General features: G+C 32.0%; 1 protein-coding gene across 1 annotated transcript in view; it reads left to right on the plus strand.

Annotated features, from left to right (window-relative positions):
* The first annotated feature begins 4,080 nt into the window (after positions 1 to 4,080).
* LOC106713639 (ceramide transfer protein) overlaps positions 4,081 to 18,910 on the plus strand; it is a 31,880-nt gene continuing 17,050 nt past the window's right edge. Inside the window, exons 1-6 of the mRNA XM_014506477.2 lie at positions 4,081 to 4,394; positions 4,931 to 5,047; positions 6,077 to 6,176; positions 7,704 to 7,874; positions 8,509 to 8,662; positions 9,321 to 9,381. Coding sequence (XP_014361963.1) covers positions 4,176 to 4,394; positions 4,931 to 5,047; positions 6,077 to 6,176; positions 7,704 to 7,874; positions 8,509 to 8,662; positions 9,321 to 9,381 — 822 coding nt within the window. The 5' untranslated portion in view covers positions 4,081 to 4,175. The remainder of the gene's footprint in view (positions 4,395 to 4,930; positions 5,048 to 6,076; positions 6,177 to 7,703; positions 7,875 to 8,508; positions 8,663 to 9,320; positions 9,382 to 18,910) is intronic.

An 18,910-nucleotide genomic window follows, 5' to 3' on the forward strand; every position in this document is an offset into this window, starting at 1 on the left:
AAAAAACACCTATCACATGAAAGTAATGTTGCTATAACTTAATAGTAACTAACACATTTCATTATACAGATTTGAAATACCCATGTACGGAAGAAAATAATATTTACCACTATTTTTCTATACACTTACATTTGACATTTTTTTACCGAACAAAATTGTTTTATTACTTAAAGCAACATCCAGCGGTCCAGCAGCTTCAAATAGCAATGTTATAGATTATAAAATATTTTATTTATATGTGATGTCTACTCAGATGAAGAATTATATAGATATGGCATGCGCAAGTCTATGACACGGTAATAATAATACCGTGAGTGAGAGAGATACAGTTATACACAATTCCTGTGACGTGACAAAGACAGGGATAACTATCTTCCGTCCCTTTCTGCGTACCAGGGTTTGGGCTTTGTTTGGAACAAAGGTTGTCCCCTACAAACAACCTAGGTTGTTCCTAACAAAGTTTGACATTCGTGCTATTTTTCGAAAATTGTGAGTACTTAGTGGCTGTAATTGTGCAAAAATATTTTGATATTACAGTTTTAGTAAGGTAAAGTTTATAAAACATGGTATACTGCTGTATCGTCGGTTGTAAAAGCCGTAGTGAGCGAAAAGAGAAAAACATAACCTTTCACTCGTAAGTACTGAAACTACGCACTTATTCACATGTATTCATACAAAATAAGGAAGAAAATACAAACTAGTTGTTCTTTACAGTCTTTGTAATAACTAATATGTTAAAATACGGGTAAAATCAGCTAAAATAAAATAGTATTTTTCGAACATTATGCGCCCAAACGCAGATGTCATTTGTGTCAAATAATATACTGTAGATCTGGGAAACAAGCGGCCATATTAAACTTCTTTTCAAATTGGTTGGTTATTACCCGTAAAAATAATACCACCATCTTGTTGTAAAAATTACCCTGAATTTAGGGGAAATAAATTATAGTATGTATAATGTATATAAATGAAACAATTCACATTTTTTTATACTATTTTCAACAGATTTCAAAAGGAGTTTTTAATTCTGGTATATGCTGTGTTTTTAAATATTTGATACTTTCTTATCCCGTTGATTTTAAAGAGTATGCTTTTTAATTTGTCCCATGTAAATTTTGTTTCTTAGAAATTACAATCAAAATAGTTTAATATTAAGTAGTTTTACATGTAGTGTTCACTGTAATGATATACAGAGTAATTTAAAATTATATGACTATAATATTGGTATGTTTTTTGTAGCTTTTTATGAAGACTTAGGGCTTCGTGCATATCGAAGAAAAATAGGACATCGTTTGAATGCTCGTCTAATGGACCTAAGACTGAAGAGATGCCGCGCTTTGTTGAAGCAGTACGCGGGAAAAAAATATCGGGAAATTCTTTTTTTGGAGTCACTCAAGACATCCTTGATTAAGGCAGCCGCCGATATTGACATGGACCTCGTTCGTGCTGTGATAGACGACTGGCCGAGCAGATTGAAGGCCTGTATTCAAAATCACGGATGTCATTTTGAATAAACTTTAGTGTCATAAGAATCTATGTTTTGTTAAGTTCATTTTGGTATATAAATGGTCACATAATGAATAAACTTGTTTCAATTATTTTATATTAAACATGTAACAGAATTTATGACCTGACTAAGTATTACTAAAAAAAACTGTTTATGTAATCTTAGTCACATAAACAAAAATTACGCATTGTTTTTTATATTTATTACGTTTATTAATTACAATTTAATTGGGAATATATAAATTGGTCTATATTAAATTATATCGTAATTATTCATTTTCGGGACAAAACAAATAACTGGTAACCCCAATCCTTTTACTTATATATAGGTATAGTCTATAGTACTCTCTATCTGTCCCTTACGGGTGAACGCGCATGCCATATCTATATAATTCTTCATCTGAGGGCATGCGCGTTCACCCGTAAGGGACAGATAGAGTACTATAGACTATACCTATATATAAGTAAAAGGATTGGGGTTACCAGTTATTTGTTTTGTCCCGAAAATGAATGATTACGATATAATTTAATATAGACCAATTTATACATTCCCAATTAAATTGTAATTAATAAACGTAATAAATATAAAAAACAATGCGTAATTTTTGTTTATGTGACTAAGATTACATAAACAGTTTTTTTTAGTAATACTTAGTCAGGTCATAAATTCTGTTACATGTTTAATATAAAATAATTGAAACAAGTTTATTCATTATGTGACCATTTATATACCAAAATGAACTTAACAAAACATAGATTCTTATGACACTAAAGTTTATTCAAAATGACATCCGTGATTTTGAATGCAGGCCTTCAATCTGCTCGGCCAGTCGTCTATCACAGCACGAACGAGGTCCATGTCAATATCGGCGGCTGCCTTAATCAAGGATGTCTTGAGTGACTCCAAAAAAAGAATTTCCCGATATTTTTTTCCCGCGTACTGCTTCAACAAAGCGCGGCATCTCTTCAGTCTTAGGTCCATTAGACGAGCATTCAAACGATGTCCTATTTTTCTTCGATATGCACGAAGCCCTAAGTCTTCATAAAAAGCTACAAAAAACATACCAATATTATAGTCATATAATTTTAAATTACTCTGTATATCATTACAGTGAACACTACATGTAAAACTACTTAATATTAAACTATTTTGATTGTAATTTCTAAGAAACAAAATTTACATGGGACAAATTAAAAAGCATACTCTTTAAAATCAACGGGATAAGAAAGTATCAAATATTTAAAAACACAGCATATACCAGAATTAAAAACTCCTTTTGAAATCTGTTGAAAATAGTATAAAAAATGTGAATTGTTTCATTTATATACATTATACATACTATAATTTATTTCCCCTAAATTCAGGGTAATTTTTACAACAAGATGGTGGTATTATTTTTACGGGTAATAACCAACCAATTTGAAAAGAAGTTTAATATGGCCGCTTGTTTCCCAGATCTACAGTATATTATTTGACACAAATGACATCTGCGTTTGGGCGCATAATGTTCGAAAAATACTATTTTATTTTAGCTGATTTTACCCGTATTTTAACATATTAGTTATTACAAAGACTGTAAAGAACAACTAGTTTGTATTTTCTTCCTTATTTTGTATGAATACATGTGAATAAGTGCGTAGTTTCAGTACTTACGAGTGAAAGGTTATGTTTTTCTCTTTTCGCTCACTACGGCTTTTACAACCGACGATACAGCAGTATACCATGTTTTATAAACTTTACCTTACTAATGTTGATTTGGTAATCTCAGAATATACCTATACATACTCCTTTGATAATTCTGACCTACTTGGCTTTTTATGTAGTATGTTTAAATTATTTTAAATAAGGAATGTCAGTATTATTTTCTTAAGTTTGAAGTATGTTATAATAAATTAATTCCGTTTATATTCTCAAATAAGTAAGATGTATAGTATTCAAAAATAACTGTTTAACTTTTATATACATATTTAATAATAATCTTGTATCAACTAAATTATATCCAATATGTTTGAGTTAGAATAAATATTTTCCGAATCAGTCTATAAGTGTTTATTTGGTTTGAGAGTGATCCCATCATCAACATCCACCATTTCAAGAGGTTATGGGCCCAGCACGCTTCCACATCCACCATTTCAAAAGGTTATGGGCCCAGCACGCTTCAACATCTACTATTTCAAGAGGTTATGGGCCCAGGACGCTTCCACATCCACCATTTCAAGAACTAAAACTGTAATATCAAAATATTTTTGCACAATTACAGCCACTAAGTACTCACAATTTTCGAAAAATAGCACGAATGTCAAACTTTGTTAGGGACAACCTAGGTTGTTTGTAGGGGACAACCTTTGTTCCAAACAAAGCCCAAACCCTGGTACGCAGAAAGGGACGGAAGATAGTTATCCCTGTCTTTGTCACGTCACAGGAATTGTGTATAACTGTATCTCTCTCACTCGCGGTATTATTATTACCGTGTCATAGACTTGGATGTCTATCACATCTCACATCAAACCTTCATATCATCACAGATTTTAAACATCAAACCTTTACATACTCTATACTCTTTGTATCAAACTTTTGACAGCAACAATATTATTAGGTGTAACGACATTGTGTACATATTTAGTAATATTTTGTTTTGTTAAAAATTTGAGTTCATATATTTTGAAAAATGGTCGATGAAAATATAACAGTGAGTGATAATTCAGACATTGACGAAGGCGGTACTGCCGAACTTCGCGGTTACTTAAGTAAATGGACGAATTATATTCATGGTTGGCAAGATCGGTTCATCGTTTTAAAGGATTCTACTTTATCATATTATAAAAGCGAATTAGAGAGTAATCTTGGATGTCGAGGTGCATTATGCTTGAAAAAAGCTAAAGTAAAGGTAATACAAAAAATATTTATTGGTCAAAATAAAAATTGATTTGTCCTTGTTCGTCTTCCTCAATGAAACAAATAATATCAAATCAGGTGCAATAGAACAATGTATTCGTTTTATTGCCCACAGCGACCCTCGTTTTTTATGTATTCTGACACGTGATTTAGTTTTCTTTATCTGTTATGACTGTATTGGGTTTTATTTATCAGCATCATATTATTTTCGACATTGTTGATAATGCTATAAATTTTATATATTTAAAAATACAGTGGCGATCATTTTTGTGACCAAAATTTATAATACACTCAATGTAATACTAAAAAATAAATTTTTATCTTTAATTGATTCTTGCCAAGTAGGGTTGGCGATAGGCAAGCAGCCAGCTCTTAAAAATTAAGCCAAACATTAAGGTTTATAAAACCTTGTGTGCCAACCCGCGGGATAAGACCAGGGAGATGGAGAATATTATGAAAGCTTTTAAATATGAATTGATAATTTCGTTGTGGTAAACATAAATGAAATTCTTTAATATTTTTTTCTAGCCACACGAATTTGATGATTGCCGATTTGATGTATCAGTAAATGATTGTGTATGGTATTTAAGAGCATCAAATCCTGAAGAGAAGCAGCAATGGATTGACATATTGGAATCATTCAAGGTAAGAATCAATCAAAATATTGTATTTAACAGTAAAATATCAATTCATGTTCAAGCAGATATGTGTCTGAACTAAATTGTAAATAAAATACAACATTAACTATCAAAGCCTCAACATGCAGGAAATTATCAGCTTTATCTTTAATTTTTACACACAAAATACCATAAGAAATGAGGATATTTTCCTAGCTTAGCTATTTAACTAGCTGAGAGTGACACAGTGATCCAAAGTTGACAACAATAAAACTACATGTTTCTTAACCTTGACTAAGTCTTAGTGCTTGTTTATATCTAATAAGAAAAAGAAATTTCAAACATATGAAACCTGGCGATTTGGATTTGGTGCCAAGTTGGCTGATTAGCTCTACTAATACTAGTAGTTCATATCTTTACAAATCTATCCTTTTTCATTTGAGTTAGTTATCAGACACAGTAATCAGTTTTTCAGCTCTATAGTAAGTGATATTATAAAGAGCCTCTAAATTATTTTTTTAATATATAATAATATTTATTTATTAAAATAGGTTAGGATTACTCATGTGTTATCAGTTAGACTTTCATATCATACAACATGATAAGGCTTGTTTAGCAAAGAATTTGTATAATTTAAAATTGTGTGGTACTATTAGCCTTATGATCAAATCATTTGATCAAACCCACTATTTTAGTATTGTAAATCTGAGCAGAAACCTAGAACTTAGTAAAAATGTTTAACACAAATTTACTATTAAATGGTTCTTATGTATAAGGGCCAAAGTAACAAATTGATAATTTTTACTTTTTTGTATTTAAAGCTACCTCTTGGTTTAGTTAACAACATGCACTAAACAATATAAACATTTACAGGTGTAATGTTATTTTTTTGCTGAAGTAAAAGGGCCTATGTGGACTATTTTCTTATATGGTTGAAACTTTGAGAGCTTCTCCTGAAAAGTTGTCAATTTGTACATTGACCCTTATTCATAGGAGCCATCGTAATATTTCATAAAAAAAAACTTGTTATAGAATGACCTTTTTTATATTTTTCAAGGTGGAGTCAGGGTATGGAACAAGTTCAGACAGTAGTTCTAATGGGGGAGGTCTTAGGAGACATGGCTCCGTTACTTCACTGCAATCAACAGGTTCAAATGGTAAATATCATTACTATTTATTAGAATACTAGCGGTTGCCCACGACTTTGTTAGCAAGGAATTTCAAAAAAGAAGCCTTAGTTACTTCTGCACACATTAGTATTAGCTATCTTTCAGTGAAAGTCTCAATCAGTCCAGTCTTTTCAGAGATTACCTGGAACAAACGAGGACTTGCGGACAGACAGACAAAAATGGTTTTTCATTATTAATTAATTAATTAGCCTTTATTTTTATGACAGTTTGATACATTAATTGTTTAAATTAAAGTTAACAAATATAGTTAATTTAAAAGAAACAGTCATGACCCCTGTTGGGTTTAGGCTTCCTCCATTTATCTCCATTTTTCCCTATCTGTTGCCGTTTTCCACCAGGATTTTCCTGCTAATTTTATTATGTCGTCTGACCATCGGGCTTTGGGTCGTCCTCTCATTCTTATCTTATTTTCATTATTAGTAAAGAAAACACATCATGTTCACAAAATATAAAATTTTGTATCGATATTACACACAGATGCTCCAATTTTATTAATTGTATAGATGTAAAAGTTGAGGTAACTTTATAACGAGTTTCCACTGTTATACCACTAGTATGACAGCAATATTGCCATGGTGGCATGGTAATATGTTGGCATGGTAACATGTGGAAGTTCGCTATGAAAAAGAAATAAAGGTATGCCAATATCATAAGCATGATGCAGGTGTGTTACAGTTGCAATTGAGTGATCAATATTAATGATTTTTTTTTAGCTTATTTAAACAACCACATTATTGACATTCGTATTTCGTATAGTATATATTATGTATAGTCGTATTTAATTTAGTATAATAAATCGTGACTTGATGAAAAAATTATCATTGAAATTCATACATTAATTTGAACATGGGTTAGTTATCATTTCCTTTGTTATCTAAATAGCAACATTGACTAAATATTTCATTTTTATTTACTTGTTTGCAATTTATATGTACTCATGGAGATAAGTGTTGGCTGTGAATTTAAATATAATTATTATTTTTGTGGTATTTTTTACGTTTATCTAACTTTGAAATTGTTATGTTAAAAACTTTCTTGGCTAATTAAATTATACTAAATTTGATCTATTATTTACTTTTAATATAAATAGATAAGGTTGAAATATTTACGAAATATGTATAACAAAAAATCTAAACTTTTTGTTTAAATATAAAAAACAGTCAGACAAACTTTGTCAGTCTGACACGGTTTCACGCCAAAACTATTAAACTGATTTAAATGAAATTTGTTACACATATAGTCTAGAGCCTGAGAAAGGACTTTTTAATGCGAAAAAGGGATGAAAGGGGAGATGAAAGCTTGTATGGAAGAAATTTATACGTCTGTGTTTTATTTGTAAAATAATTATCCTAAATATTTAAAAATGCTACCAATTCCACGCGGACGAAGTCGCGGGCACATCTAGGAACTTATAGTTAAGTTAGTTAAGAAAGCCTTACTTCTTGCATTTCTTTCAATGCGTAAGATCTTTATAAAGTTAATCTATATTTACAGGTCGTACATCACGACGTCTGACTGAGAAGATAGCAGAGTTGGATACATACAGTGAGTTGTTGTCGAAGCAATCTGTTCAGTTGCAGCAGTACTTCGACAAGTGCGTCGCTGCTTGTCCCCAGATCAATGACGAGATTGTTGAAGCTATTGATGCTGTTAAACTGGTCGATGGTAAGGTTATGTCAAATATAATTTTATGTAATGTAGCAAGTTTTTCGACTTAGGAATCTCTTGTTGCTTATAATTTTCTTTATATGCAAACCTTATATGTACTTGGAAAACGTCTTTAGGTTGGGTGGAATTCCTGAATGTTATTTATTGATGAAGCTATAATTGCTTTGAGTACAATAATTTATAAAGTTTCTACAAAAATCTAGAAATAAGTTACATATAGTGTAAATCCGATAATGTCTCTAAAGGGACGTTAAAATTGCGACGTTATAAAGACTGGACGTTAAATGGAGAGAAGTAAAATATAAGTCAATCAATTTAGATGTTTTAAGGAGTTCAACATTATAATACATTAGTAGACAATTGAACAAATTACAATTTGTGTTACTTATCTCCCAGCTAATTGATAAATTACCAGAATTATTGACGAATAAAATAAAATTGCACATATCTGTGAAGAAATTCAATGATATGTGTGAAGTCAACCCGCACTGGGCCAGCGTGGTTGATTATGGCGTATTCACCTCTAACTTGGGGTAGGTTCCGAGCCCCTCAGTGGGGGCGTCATAGTGAGCTGATGATGTCAAAGGAAAAATTGTCACAACTGTATCCAGTGTCCCCTATGTATGTGTAGGGGGGGCGGACATGCGTACGTATACGGGCGAAGTACGCGCGACTGGCGCGTCGTTCCGTGCGACGTGCGGCGCCACACTCGCCACGCTACAACACTGTGTCGACCTGTTGCGTCGCAGGGAGAAGCAGGCGCGACAGGCAGAGGAGTTGTATATGTAAGTCTGTTTATACTTTTGAACTGCGGTAATCCGCCCCTTGTTATCAGAAGTCTACAATTTCATGCTTCATTTTTGATTATTTTAATACATATGTACATGAATTTGTTACTACACAAATATTTTCTTATGTAAAGTTATTGTTTTTTTGTAAGTTTTATAGCATTTATGGATAAGGATTTATGTGTAATGTTGGTGGAAGGAAATTACGATTCAAGGCAGGGAATTAGGTGCTTTCTCATAGTTAAACGAGACCGCGAAATTTCAAACATATGAAGTTATATTGGAGTGTTTACATCTGACTAGCTGTGGAGCTCGCGATTTACTCGCTATGTCGAGGAAATTTAGGTTTGAACCGATCGCGTAAACTCTTGGCGACTATAATGAACACGCGCCCACGTCCGCTTGGTAATTTTTCGCAACGTTTACTAACTGGCTCTTTAAAAATCTCTTATCAAGAAGACATAATAGTGTATTTACCTGGAATATTATATAGAAAGTGAGGTATGATTTTAGACGTGTTTCATTATTCATGTCTTGCTGCTATTATGATTAGGACAATGTTCTGAAGGATTTTTATTTTTAAATGAAATAAAGATGCAAAAGTAACACAAAATTGATAACCTTTGTGATAGCTAATCTGACCATTTTGTTTTAGGGCATTAAAGAATCAATTGACCGAAGCAAGATTGGCGTCAAAACCTGGACCTGATCATGAGGTTAGTGATTTATATGTTATCTATTTGTGTGCTTCTCCAAAATATGCTTGTTTAAATACAAAATTAATGCAAGTTTACTTTAATTTTGTATTTAATTAACTTATGAGTTACTTATGAGTTACTAACTTGAGGGTTTGAAAGCAATTTTACGGAAAGATCACTAAGCGAAAATAGAGCATAGGTGTTTCAAACGTATTGCACAGTTAAAATTATGCTGGTTTTTTTATAATTGGGATTTATTTTGGAACTGAAATAAGATGACTTGCTATTTTGTTTTGGCACGCCTTGGAGTTGATTTCCGTGTAAATTAGCGCTTATTTTCATATTTTCTATGCGACCTAATGGTGTGATAGCTATAAATAAAACGATGAATGTTTTTTTTTCATTCCACTATCTTGTTTATTTTTAGATATGTGATTTTTTTACATCACAACGTAAGATAAACACTAAGATCCATCGTATGCAAGGCGACGTAATTCTTCGAAACCCGGCGATTTTAGTCGCTAAGTGATTTACACAATACAATGTCATAGAGCTTCGTACACAGGCACGCGTCTCTGTCATTTTGTTTTTGTGTCACCAAAGCCAATCGCTCGTAATCTGGGAGCCTAGAACGAAAATCTGTCAGAAAGTATTTGTAACGTCATAGACATTTGTATTTTGTTGGTAGGGGCACTGTACAATTGTCATATACAGTGAAACTTGGTTAAGTGGGACCTGGATAAGTGAGAAACCTCCATAACTGGAACTCATGCTGAGGTCCCAACACTTTGGCACTGAATTACCTCTGTTAGTGGGAAAAGGGAAACCTCTATATCTGGGATTTGTTCTTTCGATTTATCATCATAGTTACCTCTATAACTGAGACAGCGAGTAAATTTTATATGCATAAACCTCTGTAACTGAGATAACATTGTTTTTTTTTGAGCTTCGAATTTTGAGCTTCAATTAGCTTCAGTTTTAGTTTCGCTTTACTATCATACAGATGTTTATTTGAAACTGAAAAACTGAAATAACCTGTATTCTCACCTCTATTAATGGAACCCTCTGTAAATGAGACAGATATTTATTTATACCTGTATATCTGAGACACTGGGTAAGTGGAATACCTCTATAAGTGAAACGACATTGCAGGTCCCTTGATGTCTCACTTAACCAGGTTTCACTGTATATTTTGTCGAAACCGATACGAATACTTTCTCGCAAATTTTCGTACTAGGCCCCCTGTTTATCAATTTCGATTTTTATGATGGCGGTGTAAGTCTATGCAGTTGTACGTGTAATTGCTATACCTGTACTGATCAAATAGACAACTCTCGTCTTCAATTCACCGTTGTGTGCACGGAGCGCACCACGCGATACTCGCGACGCAAAGAAACAATATTAGTTTTAAAGATTTACGTTGCCTTGTGTACAAAGGGCCTAATAAAATATGAGGAAATTAAACAAAACGGAGAAGTATTATGCATTTAGGGATTGCAATCCGGAAAAACGGATCCGGTAATCCGGCGGATCCGGCATCATTTAATGGTTACCGGATCCGGTACCAATATACCGGATCCGAAAACCGGATCCGGTGCTAGCAGTTTGTGGGAAAATAATATAGCTGTTGCATGAGTAGGTACTTTAAATGCGTTGTGCGTATATATTTGCAGCTCTATTAGAAGTCGTTTAGCTGATGACACAATTAACAATATTTGTTTTCTACGATCTTATTTTCAAAATCAATATTGATTTTCTTTTAATAGTTATATTTTTTACAATTATTACTTAAAATAATTATTTATCGTAAGTTGATTAAACTAAAGAGTTCTAAACTCATTATTGTGATAATTTTTGCCATTCATTCGTTCTGTTTTGCGGGCGGCGCTGGGGTTCTTTTTAAAAAGAAAACCCAAAACTTTTCCACACACTTTTTAATTGAAACTTATATGGTCTCCGAATCCGGGTTGTCACCTCGAGCTCTAGCAATCGACTAAATTATTTGAATAAATTACTTATAAAGAAAGCTATATCTGCTGATGGCAGATATTGCACAATAATTACAACAATGGAAAACTTCGTCTTCAATATAATGCTGATTAATCAATACGTCCATACTGTGAAGGGTTATAACAGCTCCCCCTTTTTGACGAAGCTTTATCCATTTAAGATGAAGCGAAGTAGAATTAGAATTGGAATAAGAATTAGAATCGCGAATTAGGAGACCATTGAAAATAGAAATAACATACAAAAATTGAACATTATTAAAAATAGAAAATTAGAAATTGGACAACATTAAACATAGAACATAGTAAAAATAACTTAGAAATAGCAATACAATGTTGTTATTAAAATAGTAGAATTATAATTAGACACATGATATAGTAAATGTAGTAAAATTTCTTAAAAATAGTAATTGAACAAAATGTCCATAATTCAAAAATAGTAGAACTAGCAATTAAACACATTGATATAGTAAATATAGTAATCATTCTTGAAAATAGTAGTTGAATAAAATATTCACAATTCGAAAATAGTAGAACTAGAAATTAAACATAATTGATATAGTAAATGTAGTAAAAATTCTTGAAAATAGTAATTGAATAAAATGTTTACAATTCAAAAATAGTAGAACTAGTAATTAAACATAATTAAACAAATGATATAGAAATTATTAATTAATCTTAGAAATAATAAGTGAACAAAATTAGTAACATTCAATTACTTAAAAGTTTATATTTCTTTTTGACATTGTCAGATTTTTACCTGGATTAGATTTACATGATTTGTAATTCATAACTGGCAGAGATCTAGTAGATTTCTCATCGTCGGATGTAGAAATATCTGTCATTTCTATGACATTTGACAACTTATTACTTTGTTTAGTTGATTTTTTATTATGGCATTGATTGAATATTTGTATGCAACAGCCAACACTGCTGTGACGACTTTGTTTGTAACATTTATACAATTTGAAACAAATATAGAAAATTAAACAAACAATAAAGATATAAGTAAATGTAGAATAATATGAGACATATTTAATAAAATGAGATTCGTTTTGTACATTATTTAATTCTTTCTCTAAATCATCCATTTGGTGATTTGCGTATTTTAATGAATCTAGATTAATTTTGCTTAAAGATATAGGAGTAAGATATGGTAATGATTTATTGAATATGTCTTTCTTACAACAATCATCAATAGTTATATCAAAATTTATGTCTAAAGGAGACGATATTTTAACAGAAATTGAGCTATCTGGCATCAACTGAATAGTCTTAGAAAAACCAATACAGTTATCGGTGATTTTGACTATTCCCGTTCCGATTAACGAGTGATCACTAATTGAGTCATCGCATTTTATTGTAAGTTTATTTATATTTGACTGAACATAAATCCATTTATTATTATTCAACTTATGCCAAATATCAATTTCACCATATAATAGTTTAGAATTACATTCGGGTGGTAGTGTAAGGACTACCTCTGTTAATAACTTTGATTCACAACTTGGATTTACAAGTGTTGAAAGTATAGTAGTTAATTGACATATAGAATATTCGTCATTTAAAGATTTACAAGTTTCTAGACTATCCAACATTGCATAATGCATCCTATCGGTACTAATGGCAATATAAGAGTTAGAAGGTTGGATAAGTGCAAATGTTTTGTAATGTGAATCTTCATGAGCTGTAGGCAGAGGAATGTTTTTATAAACAATGTATTTGTCTTGTGTAATTAGTGGAATTTGTAAGACAAAAATAACCTTATTATTATAATAATAAGACATTAATTCAGAGACATCAATTATAGAATGAATGTTAGCTAAGTTTAATTGAACTGGAAAATCGAGTCTTTTATTTATTTGGTTACTATGTTTTGATAATTCGGTGTATAAACCTAAGGGACTAATTACGCTAGGATGTAGTACATTTACCTTAGAAAATAAAATAGCATTTAATGTAGTATCTAACAAATTAGAAATCGTTAATAAAGAGCCTTCAATAATATTTAAAAATGTATTTATCTTAGAAGTATAGAGTAACGAATTATCGATTTTAGTGATTTGAGATAGTATTTCATTCATGTTATTAATTTGCGTATTTAACTTTAATTCGTTTTGATTAAGTTTGGAAATAGTAGAGTTAAAATTATTTATAGTTGATTTAACAATATGTATGTTATCTTTCATAAGACGAAATAATTCTGTCTCACTCTCTTGACAGGCGTTAATTGCAGCGTCATATTTCCTTGCGTCATCGGCGTCTAAGGTACCGAAAATAAATTTTAAAATTTCTCCACCAAATTCTAGAGACCTTCTGGTCTTTGTGGAAGATTTATTAATAATGACGTGAGACAAAGATTGCAATTTAATGTAATTTGATTGTATTAAAACTTCTATAGGACTACAGATATCTTTACATTGAATTTCGTCTTGCGACTGAATTTTAATACATAAATCTTGAGTTTTGTGTAATTGTTTTTCAACATTTTCAAGATAAGGTTCTAAAGAAATTAGATCGATGTGCGTTATTACCTTCCAATAATCATTATAAAAAATAATATTAGTAGTAGGTTCAAAATAAATTCCGGGACTATGCGATATAGGAGTAATCTTGAATTCAGCGCGAGATCCATAGCATATGGCTCTGGAAATAGAGATATAGTAATTATTAGAGATATAGTATTCATAAGATAAATTAGGATGTAGAAGGTTTAATCTCGTTAGTATGATATTTCACGTGTTTTCGACCTACTTGTAACGTAACATTATGTTTATTGTGAACTTTTATTATTTTAAATGGACCTTTCCATACGGGAGATAAGGCCTTCCGGAGCCTGTGGTGATGTTTCAAATACACCATGTCGCCGGTTTTATAAGTAATTTCGCGAGAATTAGAATCATAATATTGTTTAGACTTTTCTTTGCTATTAATTATATTTTGTATTGCCTTTTCTCGGCTAAACCGCATACGATATTGTAAAGCACGAATGTAATCGTTATAAGTGTTATTATTATTATTTTCATATAATGAATTAGGAATGTGTGGTTTATAACCATATAATAATTCGTATGGGGTAAAATCAGTGGTACAGTGAGGAGTAGTATTGTAGGTTAAAATAGCAGTGAATAGATAACAGTGCCAATCATTTTGATTTTCATTTGTAAATGACTTGAGATATTCTTTTAAGGTAGCATGAGACCTTTCTAATGCTCCATTAGTTTGAGGATGATAAGGAGACGTAAATAGAGCTTTAATTTTTAAGATTTCAGTTAATTGTTTAAATAAATCTGAGGTAAAACAAGTACCTAAATCCGTTAAAATCATTTTTGGAAAACCGAATAGAGACATAAAATGTACAATGTTACGAGCTATCTCGTCACTTGTAGATGTGACCATGGGATAAGCGCTAGAAAATTTAGTAAGATCATCTTGAAGAGTTAGAATGAATTTGAATTGTTGGGGCCCTGATTCTGGTAAAGGACCTACAACATCAAGAGCTAACCGCTCAAATGGTCGTGTGGAAGTAGAAGTTATCTCCATTGGAGCTTTGTTTGATTTACGTAAAGGTTTATTAATTTGGCACAATTTACATTTCTTTACATATTGTTCAATGTCAGAGCGCATGCCTTTCCAATAATAGGCTGCTTTAATTCGCTTATACATGCGATTTGATCCTGGGTGACCTGCGATAGGAGAGTCATGATTTTCTTTTAATATCTTTGGAACTTCGACTGGAGTAGGATAAATTAATTGATTTTTGTAAATATGAATTGTAATATTAGTATTATGAAAAATATAAGCAATCATATTATAAATTTTAACATATGATATTTTAGAAAAAGGATCTGAGAAATCTGATAGAGCGAGATCAGTAATATCTGCATCTTCGCTTAATATTTGGTTTCTTAATTTTATTAGTAAATTATAAATATCTTTGAATTTAGTTTCTTCGTAATGATGGATTTTAGTAAATAAGAAATAGTATGTTTTGTCTTTATCATTAACACGTTTAACTGTGAACGGCTCGCGTTCGGAATTTAGTAACTCAGCAGAATTATCGAGTTGCGATAATATTTCTTCACAATGTGGCAAAGAATAATCAAAGTCTAAAGAGACTGGACATGCAATTGTTTTAAACTTGGATAAGTGTAAACCTTGTGAACATTCTTCGATAACGGTGTTAAGACTTGAAATATTTTTTGTAAATTGATCTTTGAAGTATTTTTCATAACTTGAATTATTTAAATTATTAATCTCAATTGTATTTATTGGATATCGAGATAATGCGTCAGCGTTAGAATTAAGACGACCTTGTTTATAAACGATTTCGTAATCGTATTCTTCGAGCTTTAGGCGCCAACGAATGAGTCTACTGCCTGGATCTTTGACATTAAATAGCCAAACTAAAGGGCGATGATCAGTTACTATTTTAAATTTTTGACCATATAAATAAGGACGGAAAGTTTTAACTGCAAAAATAATAGCTAAAAGTTCTTTTTCCGTAGTAGAATAATTACCTTCAGGCTTGTTAAGCGTTCTGGACGCATAGGCGATAGGTTTATCTTTACCTATGTCACCTTGTGAGAGTACTGCACCTATGGCGTAGTTAGAGGCATCCGTAGTTAATACAAACGGAGCAGAAAAATCTGGATATTGAAGCAGTGGTGCCGTGGTAAGCTTATCTTTGAGAATTTGAAATGAACTGTCCTGCTCAGAGGTCCAGTTAAAAGGAACATCCTTCTTTAATAAGGCCGTAAGAGGCTTGGTTAACTTAGAAAAATTTTCAATAAAACGTCGATAATATCCAACAAGACCTAGAAATGCTCGAATTTGTTTTACATTGACTGGAGTTGGGAATTCAGAGACAGCTTTTACTTTATCAGGATTTGGAGTGACACCTTTGTCGGTGATAATATGACCTAAATATGCAACTTCGCGACGTAGAAATTCGCATTTATCAGGCTGAAGTTTTAAATTGAATTGTCTGAATCTATCAAACACTAATTTAAGCTTAGACATGTGAGATTCGAGATCATGTGAGTATATGATGCAATCATCTAAATAAACATATGCGTGAAGACCTTGAAGACCGGATAAAACCGTATTCATGAGACGCTGGAAAGTGGCTGGAGCATTCTTTAATCCGAAGGGCATCCTAGTAAATTCGTAGTGCCCAGACATGCTAGAATTAGTACTAACAGTGAATCCTGTCTTTGGCGCATCTTTGGCGCTCATCTTCAATTGATGAAAACCACTTGCTAAATCCAGTGTGCTGAAATATTTGGAATGACCTAATTGGTCTAGAATATCAGTGATAAGAGGCAGTGGATAACTTTCGGAAACAGTGGCATCATTAAGTTTTCGATAATCAATAACAATTCTCCATTTCTTTTTACCAGAGGCATCCATTTTTTTCGGGACAACCCACACCGGGGCGCTCCAGGGCGAATTAGAAGGGCGAATAATGTTTTGTTCTAACATTTTCTGAATTTGAGTGTCAACTTCGTTTTTGTGACATTCAGGAAATCGATAAGATTTTACATGAATTGGGGGCGTATCCCCTGTATTGATATTATGCTCGATTGCGTTTGTGAAGGATAACGGTTCACCTTCAATATGGAAAACATCAGAGTACTGAGAGCAACATTCGAGAAGAGACTTTTTCTCTTCTTCATTTAAATGAGAACAGCGAATTAAATTTAGTACTTGATTGAGACGATTTGATTTAGTAGTAGATATAGTATTAATATCGCGACATTGATCTGAGTTAAAATTATTGCGATCTAGAAAAGTCAACTCTACGTAATAATCTTTGACTTCAATATCAGAATCAGTTGTATTTAAAACTGATATATTTATTTTACCATTGGGTTTAATTTTAACAATGGAATTGGCAACGTAAACACCTTTACATATGACGTGATGCAATACCAGAGCTTCATTGTCGGGACAATGTTCATAAATGTAATTTGATATGCCGCATTCAATAACCGTTTCAGAGCGCGCGGGAATTATATAAGTTGGTTGTGTATAAATAATAGGTATAGAATATTTTTTTATTAATAAAGACTTTGAGGCGTAATTAATGTTTGCTTTAAAGTAACTACAAAAGTCGCTACCAATAATGCCGTCGTAGTGATCTAAGTTGACGTCATCGGTAGTAACGTGAAATTTGTAATGTAATGTTTCATGACATAAAATAAATTTTAATTGGAATGTACCTAAGGTTTCGACCAACTGCTCTGAGTTATTAATTCCTTTTAATTTTACTTTTTCGGAAGAGAGATTTGGAAATCGTTGTAAACTAGATTTTTTTATTATACTGATACTAGCTCCTGTGTCAATTAAGAAGCATAGCTGCTCTGTGGCATGTTTAGTTTTAATAAAAACATGAGGTAACGATATCTTTTTATTGTTAGCATTTATTTCGCAAATAATTTCAGAGTTAAGATTTGGTAAATTAGAAATAGTAGATATAGTAGAACTCAATTGCTTTGATTGAGATGTATTTGATTTAGTAGAACTCAACTGCTTTGGTTGAGATGAATTTGATTTAGTAGAAATAGTAGATTTAGTAGAACTCAATTGCTTTGATTGAGATGTATTTGATTTAGTAGAACTCAACTGCTTTGGTTGAGATGTATTTGATTTAGTAGAACTCAACTGCTTTGGTTGAGATGTATTTGATTTAGTAAAAATAGTAGATTTAGTAGAACTCAACTGCTGTGGTTGAGGTGTATTTGATTTAGTAGAAATAGTAGATTTAGTAGAACTCAACTGCTGTGGTTGAGGTGTGTTTGATTTAGAAAAATTAATAAGATTAGTAGAATGTGTCGTGTCTTTGCATATATACGATTTCTTAAGACACGCGTCGGAAATCGCCTTTAGTTTAAATTTTCATTAAAATCGCACAAGTGTACTTTTGCCTTAACGTTTGAGTCACGCGATGTACATTGTTCCGGTTTTGTAAGCGATGCACTCTCGCGACGCTGTTCATTGAATTTGCGCTTGCGACATTCCGCGATCGTGTGACCCAAAGTTTTGCAATAATTGCATGACTTAATGTTAGAGTTTATATTGGAACATGAGTCACGCTTCTTATAATACTTGGCGTTGTAATTTGAATTCACATGAAAGAAGCTTTGCGGTTGCTGTTTATTTATATTATTATTTTTTTTATTTTTGAAACATTCCGAAGAATTGTGACCTGTTTTGTTACATATGTGACAATGTTTTTGATGTTTAATTAAGTGTGTTTTTGATAGATTGTATAACTTTTCTTCCTCTATAGCATGTTGTATTGCCTCGTTGAGGTCAGTCGGATTCCTACATCTAACAATGGTTGATATTGTTGAATTTAATCCCAGAAGGAAGGTATTGAGTGCTAGATCTTCCATGGCCGCTATTCGACCCGCAAGTTCGCCATCAACTTTGCAACTATAATGTATATCTGACTGTAGTCGGGTTAAGATTGATTCTAACCTCAGAGAAAATTTAGTAACGTCTTCTGTGCTAAGTTGTTTACAGTTTTGTAAGTC

This window comes from Papilio machaon, chromosome 16 (genome assembly GCF_912999745.1).
Source record: "Papilio machaon chromosome 16, ilPapMach1.1, whole genome shotgun sequence".
Classification (NCBI taxonomy): Eukaryota; Metazoa; Arthropoda; class Insecta; order Lepidoptera; family Papilionidae; genus Papilio; species Papilio machaon.